Below are 27,661 nucleotides of genomic sequence, written 5' to 3' on the forward strand. Positions count from 1 at the left end.
CCCCCCAACCTAGCCTACCTGTCTCCATCCATCTAACTTCAATCCAAGGCAAACAAACTACAGATATACTACTTTCCCTAAAGCGACCCAAATTCCTTCTGCTAGCCTTCTCTTTTGGTAGCTAAGGGTGCCATGGATGCTTAATTAAGGAGAAGTCTGTCCCCTGTTAATGACTAGCTGCATGAAAAGCTTCCCCCCCCCAAGGGGTGTGTGTGCATGCGGCTTTCAAAGCTCCCCGATTAATTTCCTGATATTGATTTTCTGGCTTGGGGCTGGCATATAGTATGCAGGAGAGAACTCCGCTGCAGAAAACGGGAACAGGCAGTGGCTTGGACTGAGAAAGGGCGCCGAATGCAGTATGCGTCAAACAGACCATCGCTCAATGAAGTCACTTAGCTATTCAAACATGTTCAGCCATCACTCAACCGTTTGCACCAAGAAGGGGAAGGGGGTGGGGGCGGGGGAGGGGCACCGAGAAGGGGGTGGGGGTGGATTCGCGCTGCTTCCCGGACAAGACCATTTCCAAACAGCAGTTTTGAGACGATAGGTCCAGAGCGGCCTTTATCCTCCCACTTCTCTCGTCTTTTACACCCCATTGCCTGCTTGCGGACCCCGCACCCGCACCCCCACACCCGCTGCCTCTCAGCTCCCCGCATCACCAGCCCAGGGCTGATTTGGAAAAAGCTATTCTGCAGCAGTGACCACTCAACACTTCTCTCTTCAAGCAGCCCCCTTCTCTCCCTCCCCTCCATCCTGTCCTCAGATCAGCAAAACAGTGCTTAGGTTTTTGAGCACACATACAGAGGTGTGGATCTCTCTGGGCACATAGCTGTAGCTTGCACACACACAGATGCTCAGACCCCCCCCCCCTTCCCCCCCCCTTCCCCGTCTATTTCTCAATGCAGACTGTATGACCTGCAGGAGTGTTTTCCGTGTGCAAGTGTGTGCCTACCACAGTGCACAGGCTTGCATCCATGTCCTGTACTTGCAGTCCTGATGGCCACAGACCACCAGACTTCACAACACACACACACACACACACACACACACACACACGCACGCACTCCAATGGCACTACAAAATAACACATTGAAAGGCAAACTGCTGACACTCCCGCCCCCAGTCCTTCACCTCCCCCCACCTCCCTTTGCCCCCGCCCCCTTCCACAATGTCTGATTTCAGGATGTGGCTGCAGTGCTGAATCTCGCCTTGTTTCTAGCTATCAGACATGTCACTATCGGTGGAAGTGAATCTCTGCTCTCTCGAACCGAGCCGGAGGTGAATTACTGCTCAACAGAACTTGGGCTTATTTTCTGCGAGAGACTTATTTATTTTTAGGTTTTTGTCAGCGTTAGCGCGGCCACACACACACACACACACACACACACACACACACACACACACACATACACACACACACTCAGCCACCTCCAACAAACGGGCCCGTTCATAGACATTACGAAATTCTCTCGAACTCTAAGATGAGGGGAATCTTGAGGGTCTGCCGAGCAAGGCTTCTTAGAAACGACAGAATGAAAGAAGAAAGAGGGAAGGTTTGCGAGTGAAGACGTGCTCGGGACTTTATTATTTTATGGGGGGGGGGAAGGAGAGGACAGAGGTAAAGAAAGGGGAAGCAGACTGCTTTTGGACCTCTTTTCATGGAAACAGGACCAACGAGGAGAGAAGGAATTGTTTCTATATTATAGGAAGCTAAAAACCAAAGGGATTTTTTCCTTTTCTTGCTTCCCTAGACAGTAAAAACCCAGAACCCAGAGCGGCGGCTCTCCCAGACGCTTTTTAGCGGCTCTCTTGTTGTTTTCACTATACATAGATTATTCCAATGAGGAGGTGGGGGGGGGGGTAGGGAGCGGAGGAAAGAGAGTAGAGTATGGCTTTCTCTGAGCGCTTTCCTTCTAACTAACCCAGCCAACCTTGATCCAAGGCAGGCGGAAGGAATGAAGTAAGAAAATGGTGGAATGTGGAGGGATTTATTTGGAGGGTAGGGAGGGGTGGGAATGAGAGAGAGGAAAAAAAAAACCGGGGGTGGGGTGAAGGGTGGGGAGGAGGAGGGTGGGAGGAGATCCGGATTCCAATACCTTCCAGGCAGCAGGTTCTCCATAATCCAGAATGGGTCATGACTTCTTCGTTCTTTTTGCTGGTTTCATTCTCACTGACGCTTTTAGTCTTGCAAACCCCTCTGGAGTACAGCCAGTAGTCGGTCCCCACAGCTATGGTCATCAGGCTGAAGGCAGCGAAAGCACCAACGGTGGTTAAAAGCATCTGAACACCTCTGTCAAACAGCCCCATAATTCTTCATTATATAAATACCCCAAACTGACTTCGGATTCTTGGGAGTGAGTGTGTGTGTGTGAGAGAGAGTGTGTGTATCAAATCAAAGAATAATAACTCCACTAAGAATATAATGGGTACATGTGTATATATATGTATTATATAGAATATAAAAAAAAGGAGGTAAGAAAGCCCAAGGGAAAACTGTAAATTATAAAGACCACACGGGAGGAGAGGCTTGCCTTTTGAGATCAGAGACTGTTCCAGTTGCAGTATCAAAAAGAAAAAGAAAAGAAAAAGAAAAAAAGAAAGAAAAGGAAAAATAAAAAAGACACCCCCCACCCCCCCAAAAAGAGATGCCTTAATCCCTTTTCCTAAAATTCTGGTCTCCAGTTTCCATATGTGATAGCTAATTTGGAGATGGCTTCCACAGGTTCATCCTTAACACAATCTCTCATGACCAGGACCTAGACAGTTAGAGATGGTTAGAGCTGGGATGCAACCTTCCGTCTTCGTGCTAAGCTCTGCCGCCTGCGCCATGAAAATCCAGTTATCTTTCTTGGGGGTCGCTTGGCTCTCGCTTTTTCAAACCAGACTGCCTAGTATACGGTAAGCCCTTGATTTCAGCTGAACAGGTGCGGAGCTCTCGCCTTCCATGGCTGTCCCCCGGGCGGCAGCGGCGGCGGCGGCGGCAGCGGCGGCGATGGTGGCGGCAGCAGCAGTAGCAGCAGCAGCGGACGGAAGCAGCAGCAGCCGCGGCAGCGGGGGCAGCCCCGAGAGCGATTTTTCTTCGTAGCGGTCGGTAAATCTTGTTTAAAGTGGGGGAGGGAAAAGAGGGGGGGGGGTCTCCTGGAGAATCGAGACGGATTTCCCTCCCCAGATCCACGAACCTCCTGGAAATAAGGGGACGACTGTCTCGCTGCTGCAGGATTTGCTACCCGGCTTTTTTTCTTTCTCTGGGCTCCCCCTCCCCACCCCCCTACTCTGGCTCTCTGGCTCCCCTTCTTCGTGGTTCTCCCACCTACTGCATTAACGTGGTGGTGCTGAACTGGACAGCTCCCCTGCGCCGATTACTCCGCGGTGCTGGAGAACAGCTCCTTTGCCTCTTGCCCGGGATGCTGCTGGGAAACCGGGCTGGGGGGGGGGGGGGGTGGGGAGGGGGAGGGGAGGGGGAGGGGGGACGGGAAGGGAGGGGGGGGGGACAAGAGCTTTCCTGCTTAGATCCCTTCCTTCCAGTACCTCCAGTACGATAGTAACCCTCCTCTGCTCCAAGGAGGAGGAAGGGAGGGGGAGAGGGCGATTAAGCCTTCCTCCTTATCCTTTCCAGTTTTTACCCCCTTTCCAAATCCTGGAATGATTGCGCCCTTAGGCTCCAGAGGCTTAGAGAAAGGCGTAGCTAGAGATGGCTCTCTCTCTCTCTCTCTCTCTCTCTCTCTCTCTCTCTCTCTCTCTCACACACACACACACACACACAATTTCTCTATCCCCTCCCCCACCCCAGTCTTTCTTCAGCCCAGCCTTCTTCTTATCCCAACCATACGTGCCCTGAGCTCCAGATAACTACCCTCACATCAGAGTCAGAACGGCACTAAAAAAAACCAAAACAAACCCACAACAAACTTCAATCAGTTGCTTCTCTGCCCAGTAGGTGTTGAAAACATAACACGGACGGGTAATTACAAACATGACTTAAACATAGTGAATATTCCACATCACTATTTTCAGTTTTCAAAAAAAATTGCAATTTAGTCGCCCCCCCCCACCCCCCGCCTGGCTCCTCTCTTGTTTCTTTGTCTCTTTCTGGCCATGGTGTGTTCATCTCTGGCTGTGTGTCTGTCTTTGTAGCTTTCTGTGAAATCCCAAATCTTGCTCCCAAAAGCAGACATTTTGGAAAGATTATTCATGAAGAGGGTTGGGGGAGAAAGGCTCTTTAAAAGAAAATGTATTTTTATTTTAAGCACAAATATGCTCGTAGGAAGTTGGTTGGGAATCTGACTCCACAGTCATTAAGAGTATTCTAAGTTTCCCATGTCATTCATAATCCAGATTCAAGAGTAGAGAAAATCTTTGCAGTCCAAACCCCCAGGCATGTCACAGTACTTTCTCTCCTCAGCAGGATCATTAGGCTGGGCTAATTACAAAAGTCCCCTGTTCTTCCTCTATGTGCAACTTTTCATTAATGTAACCCCAGGGGAGGGAGGAGGAAGAGAAGAGGAGAGGAGAGAAGAGAAGAAAAAAGAAGAGAAGAGAAGAGAAGGGAAGGGAAGGGAAAGGAAGGGAAGGGAAGAGAGACAGAGACAGAGACACACAGAGAGACAGAGACACAGAGAGACAGACAGAGAGAGGCAGAGAGACAGACACAGACACACAGAGAGAGACATTGAGAGAGCACTTAGTTCCTGCTGCTGCTCAATTAATATTTCTTTGATCAGTTCCACAGCTAAGAGGACAAACAAGCAGAAGGGTCACTGTTGTGGTTGTTTTGACTAGAGAAGGTTGTGAATGTACTAGAACAGTTGGAGGGTTTAGGACAATTGCAATTTCATAACTCTTTCAAATCTTGCTTCTCTCATTTCCTTCTCCTCACCCCCCACCCCACCTTTGCTATCTCTTGAGGTCATGTGTACAAGGCAATCTTTCTGAGGTATAATATTTTTTCCCTATGAGATTTTGCCTATCTCCAGTCTAGTTTTGTGTTAATCTGCAAAGGTTCTTGGATGGTTTTGCATGGAGTTTTAACTGCCTCTCTAGCTCCTTCTTAACTGACTACTTGTTTCTACACTCTACCTAATATATTCTCAGCCACACTTGTTTCCCCATTCTCTGAAGCTCAACACCAATAGAAACGAGAGACTTCCTCAGTCTTTTTCAGAGGTTCACAAATAGGGGTTCTCCAAATATACTGTTGGAAAGAGTCCTGGATATATAGTCAGAGGGCTTGTATTCAAATATTGTGTCTGCTACTTATTAGTTGCATGATATTGGGTAAATCCCCTTCCTTTCACAGACCATGCTTTCTTTATGTGGTAAATCAGAGATGATGAGGGTGGGCGGGGGTAGGGGGGGGAGGGAGGAGGTTGGATTAGATGACTGCTGGGGTTCTTTCCAGCTCTAGATGTGTGGGCTTTAAGGTTCTAGACTTCAGCATCTTTAAGTAACAATGAGAACAGATGACACATATGAAGCACTGTGGGTATAAACGGTGCCTTCCTCACCACAATCCTAAGAGTGCAAGGATTATTATATTTATTACCTCTGTAATCTTAGTCAAATAACTTAGCTTTTCAGGGCCTCAGTCATCTCACATGCTGAGGTTCCTTTCAGCTATAGATCTAGAACCCTATGCTCTTCATTATAGGGAAGAGGAAACAGGTTTGAAGAGTTGGAATGACTTGCTCTTGGTCCTGTAGCAGTCACTGACTGGCATCCAGGGGATTGGAAAGACTATTTTTCTGTCTGCTATGACCAAAGGGTCTCTAACAGTACTAACCATAGATTAATGTCTTTCCAACCAGGAGGGCATCCTTGTTGACCTAACCTGCCATGTTTATCTTAAGGAAGATCTTGCAAGTTTCAAGGCAAGGTCATCCTTACACAACAAAGTATCTAGCCTTCAGACAGTTGTATTTCTCACCCCTAACCACTGAAGGAAAAAGGAGCAGGTGGGTCATAGAAGTATAGATTTAAGCCTGGAAGAAATTTTAGATCTTCTGGTCCAGTATTCTTATTTTGTATATGAGGAAACTGATGCTCAGAGTTGAGGTGTCATACACAGACACATGGATAGCAAGAGTGGTCCAGGGATTCAAACCCAGGTCCTCTCATGTCTAATACAGAATTCTTCCCAGATTACTGTACCTTGCCAATCTCTTTGAGAAGAATGTCACTGAAGTCGAGGACAAAAGGTCCTGGGTATGGTCACAGGCAAGAGAATCCATTGTTGTGGCCTGAGGGCTAGAGAGACTGACCACTGGCCACAGAGCCAGAAGAAAGGGTTCTACAGTGGACAGAGAGAACTTTGGATTTGTATGGAGAGGTTCAAATCCTGGCTTAATATCTATGGCCAATATTGGCCAAGTTACTTCTTTCTGGGCCTTAGTTTCCTTAGTTGTAAGATGAGGTGGTTGGACTAGATGAACTCCTTGGATGGTCCCTTTCAGCTCTGAATTCATGATCCTTGTACCTAGGTCAGACAGGGACCAGGATGACAAACTCAAAAGGCAAATTATATGACAGGTAACCCACCAAAGGTTGTTGAAGGAGAACTAGAGAAGCCACAAGTTCTGAAGTCTAGGGTTTTAGTCCCGATTCATGCATGTATCCTGGTATAATGGAAAGAGAAATCCATTTGGAGTCAGGGGACTTGGGTTAAAATCCCACTTCTGCCACTTCCTAGTAGTGTGTGAACTTGGGTAAGTTACTTCACATTTCTGGGCCTCAGTTTCCTCATCTGAGAAATGAGGAGTTTGGACAAGTTGACCTTGGGGCCAACTTCTAGCTCCATATTTATGATTCTATGATTCCATCCATGGGATTTAGTTTCTTTAAACAAGACTATCTCTATGGTTCTTTACTAGCCACAAAGTTCTATGAGTCTTTGAGGCTAAGGTCTCTTCCAGATCCTATGGTTCTAGGATTCTAGGACCCAGAAGAAAGGGTAGAAGTAGGCAAAGATATTGAATGGGATTCTCTGGAGATGCCGCAAGAAGCAGAAGTTATCACCAGTCCTTCAAGACCTTCCCCTGACCCCTAGCCTTGGTATGGCTAGAGAAGGGTGGAAAGTGCTCTGGCCCAACCATCATTGTTATTGTTGTTGTTGTCGTTGTTTGACTCTTTGTGACCCCATGGACCACAACATGCCAGGCCATTCTGTCCTCTACTCTATCCTGAGGTCTGTCCAAGCTCATGTTCATTGCTTCCCTGACACCATCTCTCCATCTCACCCTCTGATGACCCCTTTTCCTTTTGCCTTCGATCATTTCTAACATCAGGGTCTTTTCCATTGAGTCCCATCTTCTCATGTGGACAAAGTATTTAAGCTCCAGCTTCAGTGTTTGACCTCCCAGTGAATAGCCTGAATTAATTTCTTTAGGTACTGACTGATTTGATCTCCTTGCTCTCCAAGGGACTTTCCAAAGTCTTCTCCAGCCCCACAATTTGAAAGGGTCAATTCTGCAGAGCTTAGCTTTCCTTATGGTCCTTATAGTCACAGGCATACATCGTTATTGGAAAAACCATAGCTTTGACTATATGAACCTTTGTTAGTAAGGTGATATCTCTGCTTTTGGGTAAGCTAACCCTATATCCACCCAAATTCCCATTTGTTGACTAGGGGATTTCCAGTCTGTCCTAGCATCCACTATTTCTGGAATGCTAAGCATTCTCCAAAGATACTATGAGGCAGGATGGAGAAGCCAGAGGATAAAAAGGCTCCCATAAAGAAGTCAGGATGGGAGAGAACAGGAATTCAAACAGGAAAAGCTAAAAAAACTTTTGGGCTGGGATATCCCCATGATAGCACTTTGACGTGGTTGGGGGAAGAGGGGTCTGGAATTGAGAGTTAGCAAATGGGGAGGTCAAAGGGTGGATGAGGTTTGAACTGGAAGCAGATTGGAGGAGATTTAAAGATGTCTCACCCTTGCCTTAAGTCAGACTAGGGTCTGTCTCCCAAACACACACTGAACTTTTCCATCTCCCTTCCTATGCCATGCTGTTTCCTATGCCCAAAGCTAGAACATCCTTCCTCTCCAGCTTAATCTGTTAAAAGACTTTTCTTTTTATGTATTTACTTATTTGCATTCATTCATTCATTCATTCATTCATTCATTCATTCATTCATTCATGTGCATGTGTGGTCCCAATTTGTAATTTCATAAGTGTGAGGTACCTCCTGGTGTAGAAACTTCTTTTACTTACCTTTGCATGACAGTGAATTGTTTTTAATTTCAAATTTTTTGAGAGTTGCTTGAGTTACAATAATAATAGCTAATATTTTGATAGTTGGATGTTTGCAAAGCATTCTACATATTATTTAATTTGATCTTCACAACATCCTTATAAGGTAAGTGATACATCACCCACATTTTACAGATGAAGAAACTGAGGGTGAAAGAGGTTATATGACATGTCAAGGGTCACACAGTGTCTGACTGAAACAGGATTCAAACTCATGTTCCTGGCAAGTTGAGGTCTTGGGAACATGGCCTAGCTCTCTCTTGGTCAAAGTAACTTGCCCAAGATTATACAAATCAGTGTGGTTGCAATACTCCCAGAATTAACATTGTGTTATGAAATCAAAACCATCTTGCATTGTTTCAAAATTAGATAGATGAATGAATAGAAGAAAATACACATGGAAGAATAAAAGACAATGAAATTCAAACTAGGGAAATCTAAATGAATATGAATTTAATATTAATAAGAGTATTATAAAATATAAATTTGATCACATGACTATAAAAAGCTTTTACAAATATTCTCCCCCCCCTTTTTAAGCTAAGTATAAAACACAATCTTAAAAGCATGAAAATCTCTATGAAAATAAACCCATACTGTTAATTTCAAAATATAGATGTAATAGTATAGAAATCCTATGTAACCTCTAAACTGACATTATTTCTCTGAGTGAATTTAGAACACTTTTGATTCTGATATCTAAAATCCCCAATACTCATATCAATAGCTTGCTGCTTACTTCTACATTTTTGCAAAATATGTCTTCTTGAAATATGATGATTGTCATTTTTATTCAGCTTAAGTTTGTCTTCTTTAACCCCTCTATTTTCTCTGTCAGTCCTCTCATAATATAAATGCTTTATAAAGTTACTAATTAAAGACAAAATCAGGTTAACAAAATTATGAACAAAACGAGCATATCTGGGATTTAAAGTGTTTTCCAAAGTTGGTTTCAGAGAACCACAGCAGGTCAAGTCAGAATCCTAGCCAGGCTGGGGAAGGGATGAGCCTGACTGCTCTGGTAACTGAGTAGAAGCTGCAAATGCAGGTAGAGAAAGCTGAAGATGCTTAGATCTCTGGACTTCCCTGGCAGAAGGATTAAGGGGCTTGGCCAAGGGAGTAGTAGATTCTTTAATTTCTCATAATGGCATGAGGATAATTAGGCAGATGATGCAAAAAGTGATAAAACAAAGATAAAAATTTTTTTGAATTAATATCGAAGCAATTGTCTTCTCAATTTACCCTCCACAAGGGGGGACTGCAGTAATATTATAACAACTAAGATTATGAATTCCTTTAGACATATTTTTGAGAATTCTCATTGTTTGATTTGATTATTGACAAAGCTATTTTAAAGTTGCGTTAAGCTCAATTTTGTAGGAAATTTTCTTGGCTGATTACCAGCATCCACACATCAACCCCTGAAAAGATTTCCATTCCATGACTACACCCAGAGGACATCCCAAGAATCATCTGAGAAAAGACTTTCAAAGACTTTCAAAGACTTTAAATTAACAGTTTTGTTTTGTTATTTTTCTTTTTCCCTTCTGTTGTTATATACACCATTTGTAACATGTATTCTCTGCAGAGGCCTTCCCACTGCAGGCCTGTGTCAAAGCGCTGGTTCATGAGGGACCGCCCCGCTGGACAAAATTTCCTCTTTCTCTTTTTTCTATATTGTTATTAACATATTGTTTGTTAGCATAGGGTATTATATTCTGTTATTTTTGACTGTTTCATCAATGAAACACCCCATGTTTCTTGAAGAAACAAAGGAGGGACTGTAATTGTTGGAATGATAGCACCTGCTGGAGACTCACTGTAGGAAAGCTCTGACATGAGGAGAAGGTGTGTGAGGGCAAGACATGTGGCTTTTCTTTTGTGTCAGGATGTGACGTTGGCTTGTGGGAGGAAGAGGGCGTGAGACTGGCACTCTCGCCCTCTTTCATGAGGACTCTGGTGGAGAATGGAGCTAGAAATGCATTCTCCCTTTAATAGATAGATGAATCTAGGCCTTTCTTTTCTCTTCACCAAATTTTTATTCTCTTTAATAAATGCTTAAAAGTCTAACTCTTGCTAAAGCTTGTAATTTATTGGCGACCACTCATTAGATAGTACAGCTAGAATTTTAGCACCTTACAATCCTCATTGACACTTTCACTGCTTGGACCTCACAAATCACTAATGACTTTATCAAGTGTTATGTGTCTAAAAACTATTTGTGTCCCATCCTCCCTATAGACTATCAGTTCTTTGAGGAAATGAATCTTTTTCTTTTCCCTCATTGATTAATGTAGTGATTGCCCCTGTAGCAAGAGCTTACTGAAGGCTTGTTGAATGAATGGGTGTCTTTCTCTGTCTCTCTCTCTGTCTCCCTCTGTCTCTGTCTTTCTCCTTCTCTCTCTGTCTCTGTCATCTTTCTCTCTGTTTCCCTGTCTCTGTCTCCCTCTGTCTCCTCTCTCTGTCTTTCTTTCTGTCTCCCTCTGTCTCTGTCTCTGTGTCTTTCTGTCTGTCTCCCTCTGTCTCTTTTTGTGTCTCTATTTCTCCTTCTCTCTCTTTCTCCCTCCATCTCTGTCTCTCTCTGTCTCTCTGTCTGTCTGTCTCTCTCTCCTGTCTTTCTCTGTCTCCATCAAAGGAATGGAGTTATGATGGGCAGCCATCTCTAGTGTGATGCAAAAAAGCATTGCACTGGGAGTCAGATGATTTGCACTCATGTCCCTGCTCTGTCCATAACTAACTGGGCATGTGTGACCACGGCCAAGTCTCTAACCCTTACTCAGCCTCAGCCTCATCCTCTTTAAAATGCTTCAGAGTAGAGGCATGGCTCACATTTGCCAATGCATTCTTTCATTTGATCTTCCTGACATCGCCATGAGGTAGGTGCTCTTAATATTTACATTTTACAGACAAAGAAATGGAGGCTCAAAGTGACTTGTTCAGGATGACAAAGTCAGGAAGTATTTCATGTAGGATCCAAACCTGGGCCTTCTTAAATCTCAGACCAGAACTTTGCCCACTATGTCACATGGCCTTCTAGAGAGGAGAGGACTTTATTGTGAGGCATTCTCATTATCAAAGGCATATGAATCATAAAATATTAGAAGCAATAAGGGACTTTAGAGGTGATCTAGTCCAATCCCTCATTTTAGGGATGAGGAAACTAAGACTGGGGAAAGTGACTGACTCAAAGTCACTCAGGGAGTAAGGAGTGGAGGCATGTGTAAAAAAAGCCCCAAATGACTCCTACTATTTTTTCTGACCTAAAGAAGTTTAAGATATTGTTGGATTTAGAGTTGTAAGGGACTTCAGATTACCTCACTCTTCTTGATCATTTTCCAGGTGAGCCAGAGAGGTTAAGTGACTGCCCAAGGTAATCTGAACTCAGGTCCTCTGGCTCTGCATCTCATGTTGTTTCCAGTGCAACTCACACAAGTAATGTGTATTTTATAGTTTGAGAGAGAGCAAGAGAGACAGAGACACACAGAGGGAGAGAGACAGAGAGAAAAAAGGGAGAAAGAGAGTGACACACAAAGAGACAAAAGACAGAGAGAGACACACAGAAAAATGGAGAGAGTTATATACAAAGAGACAGAGATGATAGAGATAGACATAGAGAAAGTGAGAGAAAAAGGGAGAGAGTGATACACAAAGAGACAGAGATGAGAGAGAGACATACAGAGAAACGGAGACAGAGAGAAGGGGAGAAGGAGGGAGGGAGGGAGGGAGGGAGAGAGAGAGAAAGAGAGAGAGAGAGAGAGAGAGAGAGAGAGAGAGAGAGAGAGAGAGAGAGAGAGAGAGAGAGAGGGAGAGGGGCAGAATATGGGTAGGGACCACTGAGTAACTGAGGACAGCAATGGTTTTGCCTGACTTTGGGGAATCGATATCATTCGATTTTTGATGGAAAGGTAGACACAGGTAGCCTATTTTCAAGAACAAGAGATGGGAAGTGAAAAGGCTTTTTCTCCCAAAAGGCAAAATTGCTGAGTGAGAGAGAAGGAACAGACAGACAAGATAAGCAGAGAAAGGAAGGCAGAGAATCAGGATGTTTAAAGTAGAATGGGCCCCCCGAAAACCAGATTTTAAAATTTTTTTCCCATTTGTTTCTGAAAGTAAACAAGGAGTCAGTGGATGAGGTGTGTTATTCTTAAGAGGCACCAAGATCTTGGCCATGGAGCTGGAAGGGACCTTATCGAATCCAAACTCCTCATTTTACAGAGGAGGAAAATGAAGCCCAGAGAGAGACATGTTTTGCCCAAGGTCACGCAGGGAACAAACAACAGAGCCAAGGTTGGTTTTTCACCATTCTTATGGTGAACTTAATGGCTATCAACAAACCTAAACAATGGAATATACAAGAGCCAAGCAAGAGGATTGTAGACAAAACCATGAACTTGTTACATGCACTTTGTTTTTATAGAAGAAATGTATAAATATATAATGTATAATATAAAATGTATAGATAAAACTATATATATATAACAAATTGCTTTATCTTTCCCCTATTTTTCAGTTTTTCTCCGTGAATTATAAAATGTTTTATTGATGCCACTTTTTGGACATATCTATTACCAGCTTCCTTCCCCCACCATAGAAGGCAAATATATATACTCCAGCAAAGCAAATCCACACATTTGCCATGCTTGAGAATGCACAGCTCCTTCTGTGCCTCTAGTCTTTCCACTATCTGCCAAGAAGTAGAAGTTATGTCTCAGCATCATGGCATCTTCTCTAGTCAAGACCAATATCTATTTTATTTAGAGTTCTGAGGTTTTTCAAAGTTTTCCTTTGAATTGTTATTGTGGATCTGTTCATGTCACTGCATCAGTTCACACAGGTATTCTTAGATTTCTCTGAACCCATCTTATATTTTTATGGGACAATAATATTCCATTACGTTTATATGCCACTATTTGACTAGCCTTTGATGGGTACCTAATTTCTTCTAGTTCTTTGCTACAACGAAAAGTACAGCTACAAATATTCCTCTACATGTGAGTCCTTTCCCTATGTCCTTGGACATATTGAGATGAATGTCTCTGGGCAAATGGTCTGCAAAATTAAGTGACTTTTGGGGTATAGTTACAAATTGTTTTACAGAATGATTGATTTAATTTATAGTTCCACCAATGATGCAATAGTGTGCCTATTCCCCAATCAGTGGGCATTTATTACTAATTCCCCAAGAGCCAAGTGTGATGAAATAATGAGATTTAGCAGATACTCAAAGACCCACCTGAAGATTAATCTAGACTGATTGAATCAAGTGAGAGTGATTAACTGCTGATTAGCCTACTTCAAGTTAACTGGATTGTAATCACACCTTGAGAACACCTTCAAAGCCAATGGATTTGGATGACGCCAACCAATCAGCTTGAAGCAGTGTGTAAGGACCGCCTCTGTTCCAGACCTATAAAAAGCTTCCACAATATGCTTACTGGAGAGTTCCTGATTAAAGCAGGCTCGTGGAGGAGGACTTCAGGAAGAACCCAACCAGGCTGGAACTCTAGGCTAGGTAGGACTTCTTTTTCTTAACTTTCTGAACTCCTTGTGAATACCTCTATGCTTTAATAAATGTTTAATGCCCAAAGACTGGTGCTGAAGCTTCTAATTTAAGGTGACCACAATTTAGATTTTAAACATCACACAAGACTCTAGCACAGGTCTTCTTACTTGGGCTCTTTCCATGCATAATAAAGAGATAATGATATTCACATCATACAAGAACTGGTTGAAGAACTAGAGATATTTATTCAGACATTAAAATGGCTGAGCATGATGTCCGGAGAGCTGGGTTTGAATCATATCTACAATGTACTCGCTATGCGACATTGAATCATTGTCATTTTCCTATGACAACCTTAGATTCCTCATCTGTAAATGACTCACAGTTGTGAGAAAAGTACTTTGTAAAGGGAAATGGCTAAATAAGATATGGTCTATGAATGTGATGGAATGCTATTGTGCTGTAAAAAGTGATCAAGGGGATGGTTTCAGAAAAATTTGGGAAGATTTGCAGGAACAGATACAAAGTGAAGTGAACAGAACCTACAAAGTAGCTGCAATATTGTCATGATAGGGGTGCAGTTAGGTGGCACAGTGGATAAAGCACTGGCCCTGGATTCAAGAGGACCTGAGTTCAAATCTGGCCTCAGACACTTGACACTTACTAGCTGTGTGACCCTGGGGAAGTCAGTTAACCCTCATTGCCCCACTCCCCAAATATTGTAATGAAAATAAAAGACTTAGCAACTTTGTTCAGCACAATAATATACCACAATCCTAAAGGACTCATGATTAGACATACTCTCCACCTTGAAACAGAGAGCCAATAGACTCAATGTAGACAGAAACATTTCCCCCCTCTTTCTTTTTTGTACCTTTTTTGGGGGGGCAGGGGGACATGGCTAATGTGGAAATTTTTTTTCATGATTACACACATTTGTAATAGTTTTTATTTTTCTTGCCTCCTCATTTGATGGGGGAGGGAGTAGGAAAGAATTTATAACTGAAAAAGGAACCAAACCCTACCCATTCTTTAGCCCCACCCCAATAAATAAAAGGAAGGAAAAATGCTTAAAGGTCTATATAGATTTAAGTTTTTTTTTTAGAGAAAGGACGATAGGGGAAATATGAGAGTGGCCTCTTAAGTCCTGTTAACATCCAGCTCTGACAGCTGTCAGTTGCATGAAGCTAAGCTAATCCACTTCATCTCAGTTTTCTCATATGAAAAATGGGGATTAAAGGCAGAGTGGTACAATGGGAAACATGTATCTAATCCTTGAACCTTGATGATCTGAGTTTGAATAATGGCTTTGCTCTGCTGGGGAGTCACTTAACCCCTATGGGTCTTCGTTTCATCTGTAGAATGAGTGAATTGAACTGGATTGGTCTCTGAGATCCCTTCAAGTTTTAAATCTATGATGTTCCTTCGAGGTCATCTAGTCCAAAGGTCTCATTTTACAGGTGAAGAATCCGAGGCCCACAGGGGTTAAGTGACTTGGCCAAAGTCACAGGAGGGAAGCTAGTGGCAGAGTTAGATTCAAACTCAGGTCCTCTGACTCCAAATTCAGTTAGTGGAAATCACATGGAGGTAGATTTCAGCCCAATAGTTGGAAGACCTTTCTGCCAATTGGTTGTAGAAATGGGGATTTGGCTGTTTAAAGAGGCTTCCTTTATTAGAGATCTTTAAGCACTGACTGGATGGTCAATGGTTGGGGAAGTTGTAGAATGGATTTATGTTTCAGGTACAAGTTTGAATCTTTTAGTTCCTTTGTAGGGGTGTGTGTGTGTGTGTGTGTGTGAGAGAGAGAGAGAGAGAGAGAGAGAGAGAAACAAACATAGAAATAGAACAAATCTTTGGAGAGAAGGACAAAACAGGTACTTAATGCTAATGATCCTTTGATCAAAGGCAAGTGCCCCAAAGATGACAAAAGATGGGAATAGTCAATGTCATAGGGGCTGCTGGAAGACTGGTGTACTGGTACATTGTTGGTGGAGCTGTGGATTGGTCCAACCATTCTGGAAGTAATTTATAATTATGCTAAGAAAGTGCCTAAAATGTTCATACCCTTTGATCTTGATTTTCCACTGCTAGGCAAAAGCCTTGAGGTCACTGACAGAGAAGTCCTATATGTGCCAAAATATCCACAGTGTATTTTTGTATGTGAATGTATTAATCTCCCTGATAGAATCTAAGCCCTTTGAGGGCAGGGATTGTCTCACTTTTGTCTTTTTATCACCAATATCTGATGTATGGCAGATATTTAGTCATGTTTGATTGAGTGAGTGAGTGATAATAGTGCTTTTGTGATAGCAAAGATCTGGAAACAAAGTAGGTGCTCATTGATTGCGGAATGAAACTATGCTACCTGAAAATTATGGAAATTTACCATAATCTAAGAAATCTAAAAAAGAAAGAATTCAGAGAGGCAAGGGAAGACTTATATGAATTAATGCAAAACATGACTAATAGAATCAGAAAAACATACACAATGACTAAAATGATGTAAACTGAAAAAGCAAACTAGAAACAAATTAGGCTTTGTAAGAGGCAGCTAGTTGACACAGTTGAGGGAGCATGAGACTTGGAATTAGGGAGATTCTACCTTACACATTTACTAGCTGGGTGACTGAGCAAATCACTTACCCTCTCTCAGCCTCAGCTTTCTTATCTGTAAAATGGGGATAATAACAGTATCTACTTTATGGGATCATTGTGAGTATCAAATGAGATAACATATGCAAAGCACTTGTAATCCTTAAATGCTAACCATTAAAATTGCCTCAGGCACTTACATTACTTAACCCTGCTTGCCTCAGTTTCCTCATTTGTCACATGAGCTGGAGAAGGAAATGACAAACCAGTATCCTTGCCAAAAAAACCCCAAATGAGGTCATGAAGAGTCCGACACAATTTGAAAATGACTAAACAACAAATTAAAATAGTATTAACCAAGTTTGTCCCTAGAATTGAGAAAACATGTCTCCTTTTCTTTGCCGAGGTAGGGGACTAGGTATAGAATATTGCATACACTGTCAGAAATGTTAGTGGTTGCTGTTTCTTTCTTTCTTTCTCTCTCTCTCTCTCTCTCTCTCTCTCTCTCTCTCTCTCTCTCTCTCTCTCTCTCTCTCTCTTCCTTTCACTGTCTTTTTCTGACTGTCTCTTTCTGTCTCTGTCTCTGCCTCTGCCTCTGTCTCTCTTTGTCTCTTCATCTTTCCGTCTCTGTCTCTGTCTTTCTTTTGGTTACTAGGGCTATAAAGACATAAAGGAAAAGGAAAAAGCTTAGGGTCAGCCTGTGGCCAATTATGGACTGTGTGACCTTAAGCCAGTCACTTACTAGCTTTGGGCAGAAGCTTCAATGGATATAAAATGGACATCACAGCTGCTTAACTCCCCTTCTAGGGGAAGTGGGAGGTGGTGGAGAAGAAGCCTCTTTGTGAATCTCTCACTCTCATAGAAAACAGGAGGCATCATTGTATCCGGGCATGAGTCTGAGGCTCACTCCCTTGCCTGGAATCCACCCCTTTTGAACGACTTCCTCATTAAATCCTTAATCGCCTTCATTACTCAGCTCCAGTGCAGCATGAAGCACACCTGATCCCTGGAGCTGTCAGTGCCTCCACCTCCCAAAACAACCCAATATTTATTTTTGTGTACACTAACAGGTGCATGTGTAGTCATCCCCAATAGAAGGGGACCTCTTTGAGGGCAAGACTATTATTGTCTTTGGATCCCCAGGGCTGAGCACCTAGGAATAGGGATGGGACCTGTGATTTCATTGGGACAGGGAATTCCCATGTGATTAAACTCCTTCCACCAATGTGGGCCAGGACCTTGTCTTCAACTTAGAGTCTCAGAGAGTTGCCTAGAACACTGGGAATTCAAGTGACTGGCCAAGGGTCACTCAGTGAGTGTGTGTTAGAGGTGGGTCTTGAGCCCTGGTGTTCCTGCTTCTGAAGCCACTTCTTCACCCACTATCCCATTCTGTCTTCCCATGTGCCACATTTGTTGTTATTCAGTTTCAGTCATGTCTGACTCTTGGTGACCCCATTTGGGATTATCTTGGCAAAGATAGTGGATTGGTTTGCCATTTTCTTCTCTAGCTCATTTTTCCAGATGAGGAAACTGAGGCAAACAGGGTTAAGTGACTTGCTCAGGGTTAGATGACTAGTCAGGGTCTGAGGCTAGATTTGAACTCGTGAAGATGAGTCTTCCTGACTCCAGGTCCAGTGCTCTGTGCACCATGGCGCCACCTAGCTGCCCCAGCCTAGCATATTGCAGCTGCTTAACAAAAGCATGTTTATTGCTTGATGAATGGACAGAACTCTGCATGAGGAGTCGAGACATGGATTAAAATTCCAATTTTTCACTAGCAATGTAGCTCAGGTCAAATCTCTTAATTTCTCTGAGCCTCAGTTCCTGAATCTATAAAATGGGGGTAATTCTTTAGCGCACTAGGAAAATGCTTTAAAACCTTATGAGCGCTAGAGAGAACCAGAGATATTTAGGATTGTGAATGCCCCCCACCCCACCCCATTCTACTCTTTGTTGCAGTGAGGTATTTATTTTGTGAGATCATTCACAATGGCTGAGGTCGCCTTTTCCACTTTGGGGCAGTTCTGATTATTAGGAATTTCCTCATTAATTGCAGTTGAAACCTGCTTTCCACCCACTGGTTCTTTCTTTTGGCCTTTGGGGCCAAGCAGAATGAGCCAAATCCCTCTTACTCATTACAGTCCTTCATGTAGCTGAAGACAAATATTCTCTGATGCCCTAGCCTGCTCATTCCTTCCTCATTCACTCTTCCCTCATCGCCTCTTCATCAGGGAGACAAGCACAGGGCGAAGTGGGCGTTCAATGAGCGTTAATTAATAATAATCAGGAAGATGCTCTTACATTTCAAACTACTTTTAAATGATTCTGCTGCAAGTCCTACCCCGCCTTTGGAGGGATTTCTCCTTGGCTTTTGTACCAATACACAATACCATCTCTTACCCACCCATTATATAACTGCCAATATGACCTACTCAGACACTTTCATTGTTTCCTGTTGGAGGCATTTAGGTGGCACAATAGGGGATAGAGCACTGGTCCTGGAGTCAGAAAAACCAAGTTCAAATCTGATCTCAGACACTTACAAGCTGTGTGACCCTTACCAAGACATGTAACCTGTTTGTCTCAGTTTCCTCAACCGTAAAATAGGAATAGTAACAGAACCTACCTCTCAGAATTGTTTTGAGGATAGGATGAGACACATTTATAAAGTACTTAGCTCAGTGCCTAGCATACATTAGACACTCAATGCTTATTTCCTTCTTTTCTGTCCTTTTTCCTTCCTTCCTTCCTTCCCTTCCTCTCCCTCCCCTTTTCCTTCCTTCCTTCCTTCCATTTTTCTCTTTATTTACTTCCCTTTTCTCCTTCCTTTTCTCCCATTTTCCTTTCCTCCTTCCCTCTCTCCTTCCTTCCTCCCTCCCTTCCTTCCTTCCTCCCTCCCTCCCTTCCTTCCTTCCTTCCTTCCTTCCTTCCTTCCTTCCTTCCTTCCTTCCTTCCTTCCTTCCTTCCTTCCTTCCTTCCTTCCTTCCTTCCTCCCTCCCTCCCTTCCTTCCTCCCTCTTGCCCTCCCTTTTTCCTTCCTTCCCAGTGAAGGCTTTCTACAATCCAGATCCAATTTACCTTTCTTGCAGCCTCTCCTCCATGCCTTGAATATACTTCCCCCTTGTTTTCACTGGACCAAGCCTTGGTCTTCCCTCAATGTTCAGCTCAGGGGTCACATCCTTCAAAGATATCTCCCAGATGTGTGTCCCCCCTTTCTAAAATTTTCCTGGTGTGCAGCATCTGGATTTCTCCTTTGCCCCTGTTACTCCCTAACCTGTCTAAAACAGAACAGTCTGCATAGTGCGTCACTGAAGTACAATGTAAGCTCCTATGGGGAGGCGTTCGGCCCTTCATCTTCACACCATCACATCCAACTGCATCCAGGTAAAACACATTGGTTAAATCTTTGCTATTTCCCCAGGGTTTTGCAGCTCTGGGCTGGAAGAATCAATTAATGAACCACCAAGCATTTATTAAGCCTCCACTATGCACTTGGTCACCGTACTGGGTGCTGGAAATACAAAGTAAAAAATCAATCAGTCAATAAACATCTATTAAGCACCTACTATGCGCCAGGCATTGTGTAAAACTCTGGATGAGACAGTCTCTCCTTTTAAAGAGCTTTTGTCAAGTTGGGGGAAGACAACATAAGTCATTTAAAAAGTATTCATGAGGGGACAGCTAGGTGGTGCAGTGAGTGGCTAAAGCACCGGCCCTGGATCCGGGAGGACCTGAGTTCAAATCCGACCTCAGACACTTGACATTAGCTAGGTGTGTGACCCTGGGCAAGTCACTTAACCCTTATTACCCAGCAAACCCCCCCCCAAAAACAAACAAACAAAAAAAGTATTTATGAAACATCTGCTATGCAACAGGACCTTTGTGCTAGGTGCTGAGGATACAAAAGTACAGTAGTCCCTGCCTTCAAGGAGCTTACAGTCTCCCTAGGGGAGACTATATATACATACATCAAATGCGATAATGTATGAAAAGCACCAAGTGCAGTACCCAGCACACAGTAGGAGCTTGTTCTCTCCCCCTTTCCCATATATATGTATCTACTGTACATAAAAAATAGATACAAGGTGATTTGGGAGCAGGACACCAGCAGCTGGGGGAGGGGATAAGGAAAGGTATCATGCAGAAGATGGTGCATGAGCTAAGCCTTGAAGGCAACAAGGAATTCTGAGACATGGAGATGAGGAAGAAATGCATTCCAGTCATGAGGAAAGCCTGTGCAAAGGTACAGGTGTAGAGGATCATCCATGAGATGTGGAGTAACACCAGCCTGGCTTCACATAGTATGCATGGAAGAGAGTCGTGTACAATAAGGCTGGAAAGGTAGTTTGCAAGCAGATGGCAAATACAGGAGGTTGTGTTTGACCACGGAGGCAATAGAGAGCACTGGAGATTATTGAATGTGTGTGTGTGTGTGTGTGTGTGTGTGTGTGTGTGTGTATGTGTGTGTGAGACAGAGACAGAGACAGAGAGACACAGAGAGAAGACAATGTCAGTAATATCACTTTGGCAGTTGTGCAGAGGATGAGTTGGACTTTGGGAGACTTGAGGCAGGGAGACCAATTAGAAGGTCAACACAACAGTCTAGGCAAAAGGTGGTGGCTGTGTGGATGGAGAGAAAGAGTTGAATGTGAGAAATGTCACTGAGCTAGACGGAACAAGATTTGCAACTGCTGGACTATGCACGGTGAGTGAGAGCGGGGAGGTCAGGATGACGTCCAGGTTGGCCACTTAGGGGACTAGAAAGATGGTGGCATCTTTGGCAGAAATAGGGAAGTTGAGGAGAGAGGAGAGTTTGGGGTGGAAAGGGGAGGGGAGTGGGAAAGGTAATGGTTCCATTTTGGGCACATTGAGCTTGAGATGTCTTTGGGACATCCCATTTGAAATGTGGCCCTAGAGGTTGGGAGATGTGTGCATTTGGTCATTTCAGTCATGCCCAAGTCTTCATGAGTCCATTTGGGGGTTTTCTTGTCAGAGATACTGGAGTGGTTTGCCATTTCCTTTTCCTGCTTATTTTACAGATGAGGAAACTGAGGCAAACAGGGCTTAGTGACATTATCATAGCTAGTACATGTCTGAGGCTGGATTTGAATTCAGGTCTTCCTGACTCCAGGACCTGTGCTCTATCTGCTGCCCCACCTTGCCTGAAAATATGGTGGTGCTATGCACAGAAATAAGGACATCTTTCACATCAAATAGCCAGTATTAGAGGCTGGATTCCTTTCCGACTCCAAATAGAGCCCTTTAATCTACTCTGTCATGGAGGTTTCCTCATCTGTATATTAGAAAGAATAAGATGTTCATTCCTTACCTCAGAGGGTTGATGTGAGAAAAAGGGTTTTGCAAATCTTAGAGCACGATAGAAATGTGAGCTATTGTCATTAAGGCCAGATCCCTGGGAAGTGGAGTTTTTTCCCATAGGAAACTCAGGCCATAATGGTAGTGGGGGTCCTTCACTGTGATGGGTTTTCAGCACATTCACTGCTTCACTTCTCTCTCTGCCCCTGTTGTGGTGGTGTTTACATGTATAGCAACAGCGTGATCAATGAGGGTTGGGGAGAAATCAATGCATGCAACCCATTAGTTCTAATAGAGGGCAGCCACCAACTGCCACTCTCCAATGGATTGGATCACAGAATTGAGGGAGAGAGGTGCACCAAAAAAACTGATCATGGATGAAAGAGGAATGTGTTCAGAACAAGGCTGTGGACACCTGCTCTGGATTATGAATGATACTTCCTTTTAGCCCTCTTTCCTATTCTCCTCTCCCCCTCCCTTTCTTTTTCACACACACTCTTCCCTGTCTCTCTTTCCTTCTTTTCTTGTTTGTTTCTTTCTCTTCCCTTTCTCTTCCCTTCATCTCGCCTTCATTTTCTTCTCATTCTGTCTTTCCTTCTTTATTCTGATTTCTCTTTCTTTTCTTCTCTTTATCCTTATTCCTCTCCTCCCTCTTTCCTCACTCCTCCCTATTTATTCTCCTTTCCTCTGTACTTTCTACCTTCACTTACTTTCTCCCCCTGCCCCTCCCCTCTTTTCTCTTTTTTCTCTTCCCCTCTCCTCTCCCTTCTCTCCTCCCTCCCTCCTCCCCCCCCTCTCTCTCTCTCTCTCTCTCTCTCTCTCTCTCTCTCTCTCTCGTGCACACACACACACACACACACACACACACACACAAACACACAGAGCCCATGTCCCAAAGGACTCTACGTATACTCAGCTCTTAGAGTTATATATTTCTATAGCTGGAAGAGGCCTTTGGCATCTCATCCAACCCTATCAGGATCATAGAATAGAGATCTGTAAGGGACCTTAGACACCTACCAGTTCAACCTCCTCCTCATTTTATAGAGGAGTAAACTGAGGCTCTGAGAGGGCAAAGTTTCATCCAAGAGCCCACAGGACTTGTCAATCACCTGCTTAGGATTAAAGCCAAAGTCCTCTAACTTTCACATCCTCCTTCCTGTCACTGACATCCCCCTTTCTGTTACTCCACACTCATGATATGTATGGGGGGGGAAGGAGGGAGAGAGAGAGAGAGAGAGAGAGAGAGAGAGAGAGAGAGAGAGAGAGAGAGAGAGAGAGAGAGAGAGAGAGAGAGAGAGAGGGAGAGAGGGAGAGAGAGAGAGAGAGAGAGAGAGAGAGAGAGAGAGAGAGAGAGAGAGAGAGAGGGAGAGAGGGAGAGAGAGGGAGGGAGACACACACACACACACACACACACACACACACACTCGCGCGCGGCATATTAAGGAATCCTGGAATCTCAGAGTTGGAAAGCACCTTGGAGGTGTGATGAAATAATGGGATTTCGCAGATACTCAAAGACCCACCTGGAGATTAATCTAGACTGATTGAATCAAGTGAGAGTGATTGACTGCCGATTAGCCTACTTCAAGTTAATTGGATTGTAATCACACCTGACTATCCCTTAAGAAGGTATTGTTCTCAGAAGCTAGACTGTGAACTCAACTTGAGAGCACCTTCAAAACCAATGGATTTGGATGAAGCCAACCAATCAGCTTGAAGCAGTGTGTAAGGACCACCTCTGTTCCAGACCTATAAAAAGCTTCCACAATCAGCTTGCTAGTGAGTTCCTGATTAAAGCAGGCTGGTGATGGAGGACTTGAGGAGGAACCAGACAAGGCTGGAACTCTAGACTAGGTAGGCTTTCTTTTTTTTTAACTTTCTGAACTCCATGTTAATACCTGTATGCTTTAATAAATGTTTAATGCCCAAAGACTGGTGCTAAAGCTTCTAATTTAAGGCGACCACAATTTAGATTTTAACCATCACAGAGGTCTTCAGAATCCACCTCCTCCTAACCACGAATCCCTTACCTAATATAATGGCAATTTAAAAGCACATTGAGAAATATCGCCTCATTTGTTCCATGGAAATCACCAAGAGATTTTTGTTCTCCCCTCTCTCCACCAAGTCCGATAGCAGCACATGCTTCCAGTCTGGAAGTTGCGCCAAAAACTCATGACAGAGTTAAAATATAAGATGCCTAACTTTCCAATCCAGCAGTCTACACAAGATGTCTCTCTAATCCCAGCTCTGTCATTTACTGTCTATGTGACCTGGGACAAGTGAATGCTGGGGTAGAGAATGCTGTGGGAGAAACCCCTTCCACCAATGAAACTGTCCGGTAATTTATGGTCTTAGTAGGTTTCCTAGGGTCACTGAGAGTTTCAGTGAGTTGTCCAGGGTCACACAGTCAGTATGTGTCAGAGGTCAAACTTGAAACCAGGTCTTCCTGGCTCCAAGGCCCGATCTCTACCCTGGATCTCAGCTCCATTTTATAGCCAGGGAAATGAACAGCCAAAGAGGTGAGATGACTTTTATGCAATCCCACACATCTAATGTGGAGTCTGTCTTGTGTTCTTTCTCCTGCCCCATGATGGTCCTTTGGGGTGCCCAAGGACCAATGAGCATGTGAACCCAACACATGTAAGAAGTGAGCTCTTTGTATGACCAGATACCATTATATATGGAGACCAGATTCAAGATTAGTTCCTAAGAGAATCTGGCAGCTGACTACTGAATTTATTTACAAGCTCTTGTCATCTTTGAGAGCCTAGCTGAGCTGGGGGCCATAAAGACAGATCCTCATGAGCCTTGAAGATGCCTGATCAACTCCATGGTTGGTTGAGCATTGACAAAATGTGTCTCATTTTAAGAAATTGTACAGGTATTCCAATAGTCGATTTTTGCTGGCTGATGAATGTGTAGTGGACAGAGTCCTGATGTTGATGTCAAGAAAGACTGGGTTGAAATCCTCCCTCTGATCCCCACTGTGTGACCATAGCAAGTCCCTTCCTCTTTTAGGTCTCAGTTTCTTCATCTGTAAAATGATGGTGGGAGTGATGATGCCTTTCAGAAATAGACCTCTGCTCCTGTGCTTTGGTTCTCCATATCAGATGAGAATCTGGCTCCTTCCCTGAGCCAGCCTCCACTTTCATTCTCTTTCAGGAATCTGGATGCTTACCAAGGGTCAGAAAGGCATCTTGTAGCCTCTACTGCCTCACCAAGACTTCTGCTATCTGCCATTACTTGGTGACTCCTGTGTGGTGGGTTGAAAGGTCTTGGTCCAGTTCCTGCCAGGCAGATGTTTCCATTACATCCTGTAGACTCATCCCCACAGCTGACACTAATTGACCATATCATGGGCAGTGGCCCCAGTGGGTAAGGGGGATATTTGCTGCTGGACCAATGCCTGCACCATCCATGGTCATAATCTGGAATCTCACCCTGGATGGCGGTAATCCTGCCTGTTCTTATCAGCTGAACACATTGGGACCAGGTCCAAAAAAAATCTACTTCACTGCTTTACCAGTAGTGCATTGGCATGCCTCATCGCCTACCTCCTAAGTGACTTTAGCACCTGGATCTTTTTTTTTTCTTTTTGGTCCTCTATCCTAACTCTTCATCATTGTGTTTTAGGGTCAGAGCCATCAGAATTAAAATGTTATTATATGGATTGTAGTGACCACGTGGTGAGAGAGAGAGAGAGAGAGAGAGAGAGAGAGAGAGAGAGAGAGAGACAAAGACAGACAGAGACAGACAGACAGAGACAGAGAAAGAGAGGAAAGGAAGGAAGAAGGAGGAAGAAGTGGGGAAAGGAGACCTTGGTTCAAATCCTCCCCTGGACAATTGTTAGCCATGTGACTATTAGCAAGTCACTGAAGCACTTCTGAGCCTTATTTTCTCCATCTATAAAAACAGATAATAAGCCCTGCAGGACTTATCCCCACAGGGTTATTGTGAAGCTCAAACAAGATTGTTGTACACAGATGACTTGGTAAACTTTAATGGGCTATAGAAACTCCCATTGTTGTCCCTCATTGTTGGCTGTGTGACCTTGGGCAATTCATTTCATTCCTCTGATGCTCAGTTTTCTTATCTGTAAAATGGAGATAACTTTTTGTGTTCTATCTCTATTGAAGAATTATGCTTTCTCTACTCCCCCAAATAGCAAGTGCTCACATCTGGCTGCCCCCCTAACGTTAACAGAGCATTTTTCTCCCAGTAATCCTGTGGGGGAGGTCATTCGTGAATTGTTATGTCCTCATTTCACAGATGAAGAAGCTGAGGTTCAAAGACATGAGAAATAGCTTTCCCCAGCTTAGAAGTGACAGCACTGAAGTTCTAACCCAGGGTCCTGGCTTGTCATTCAGCATGGTTTTGTTGTTTTTACTATACCATTTTGTTTGGATTTGGTGCATAGGGGAAATATAATGTCACAAAGGAATAAAGAGCATTGCAAAGTCAGAAGCTGCAAAGTTAAGCTAAAAAAGAAATATGGTATTGGCCATGTGCCCAAAATGTATGCCCCATTCTGTGTCCTTGAATCCATACTCTCCCTCAGGGGGTGGGTAGAACGCCTCATCATCTGTTTTCTGGTATATCATGTCATTGACCAGAGTTCTCAAGTCTTTCAAAATCTTGTCTTTACAATGTGATTGTCATCGTCTACACTATTCTCCTGGTTCTTCTTGCTTCACTCTGCATCAGTTCATACAAGACTCAGCTTTCAAGGAAACCATCTTTTTCATTATTTGCTGATCATACATTGAAATGGGTGCTAGGTTGAAGATGGTGTCAGTGACATCAAGAAAAGGGAAGATTCAAGGGTTCCTCTCTCTTTGCCTCCACAGACTCTAGTCCCCAGTCCCATTTCCCCTTTACCCCAAGAAATGGGATGATTTGATGGTCCCTACATTTGGACATGTTCAAGAAGAGGCTGGATGATCTTGTGTTGGGGACCTCTATGCTTTAGGTGGGAATTTGACCTGATGATTTTCAGGGCCCCTTCTTCCTCAATTCTGCCATGGGCTTTCATAGAATTTTAGGTTCGTTGACCACCTCCTCTCATCCATATTGGGAGGGATTTTCTTGTAACATGGCAACTTAGGGTCCAATGGGAAGAATTGGTATCCATTCCCTGTCACCTTCCCCCTCAAACACACAGCTGATAGAAGACAGTAGCATGACATTTTGGCCTGAGTGCTGGACCAGTAACCTGATCCAACTCCATAAATCCAAGGATTTATCAAGTGAACTCACAAGGAACTGACTCAGCCTTCTGGGATGGGCTTCCTGAGGTGTAGCATAAATTATTTGCCTCATCCATCTTCCCTAGTCAATGGCACGACAATGTGTATATGTTTCTAGCACTTGGAAGCCAGATGAGTAGGAAATACTTGTTGCTATAAGCTTGTCAGGGAGGAAACAAGACCCCAGAACAGAAAGGAACCTGTCCTTTCTGTATTCCTCAGATCCAGTGCCATCTCCAGCTATAGTTTTGGCCATTTTTTTTTTTGGTGAGGCCATTGGGGTTAAGTGACTTGCCCAGGGTCACACAGCTAGTAAGTGTTAAGTGTCTGAGGCCGGATTTGAACTCAGGTCCTCCTGAATCCAGGGCTGGTGCTCTATCCACTGCACCACCTAGCTGCCCTTAGTTTTGGCCATTTTAGTTTTATAGGGCCATTGATTTAAAACTGGAAGGAACTTCAGGGGTCAACTAGTCAACTAGTCAACAACTCCCTCATTTTACAGATTAGGAAACTGAGTCCCAGGGAGATGGGAGAGACTTGCTCAAAGTCACATATATAGCAAGTAGCAGGGCTGGAATTCAAACCCAGGTCATCTGAGTCCAAATCCAATATTCTTTCTGTTGTTACATGAAGCCTTTCACTTCTCTCCTTTCTGTCTCTCGGTCTGCGTCTGTTTGTTTGTCTCTCACATGCATTTCTTTACATGTGTCCAGAGTTCACTGTTACCAACCTATAGGTAGGGGATCTCAGCTATA

The 27,661-nt window shown here is 43.7% G+C and overlaps 1 protein-coding gene across 3 annotated transcripts in view; it reads right to left on the reverse strand.

Moving 5' to 3' along the window:
- Positions 1-3,331, reverse strand: part of CACNG2 (calcium voltage-gated channel auxiliary subunit gamma 2) — a 153,029-nt gene extending 149,698 nt beyond the window's left edge. Inside the window, exons 1-2 of one of the 3 annotated variants that reach the window (XM_043966913.1) lie at positions 3,311-3,331; positions 2,097-2,242 (exon numbers count right to left, since the gene is read on the reverse strand). In XM_043966913.1, coding sequence (XP_043822848.1) covers positions 2,097-2,238 — 142 coding nt within the window. In that variant the 5' untranslated portion in view covers positions 2,239-2,242; positions 3,311-3,331. The other 2 variants (XM_043966912.1, XM_043966911.1) reach the window with 2 other exon arrangements.
- Between the last annotated feature and the right edge of the window lie 24,330 nt (positions 3,332-27,661).

The sequence above is a fragment of the Dromiciops gliroides genome, chromosome 5 (assembly GCF_019393635.1).
Source record: "Dromiciops gliroides isolate mDroGli1 chromosome 5, mDroGli1.pri, whole genome shotgun sequence".
Taxonomy (NCBI): Eukaryota; Metazoa; Chordata; class Mammalia; order Microbiotheria; family Microbiotheriidae; genus Dromiciops; species Dromiciops gliroides.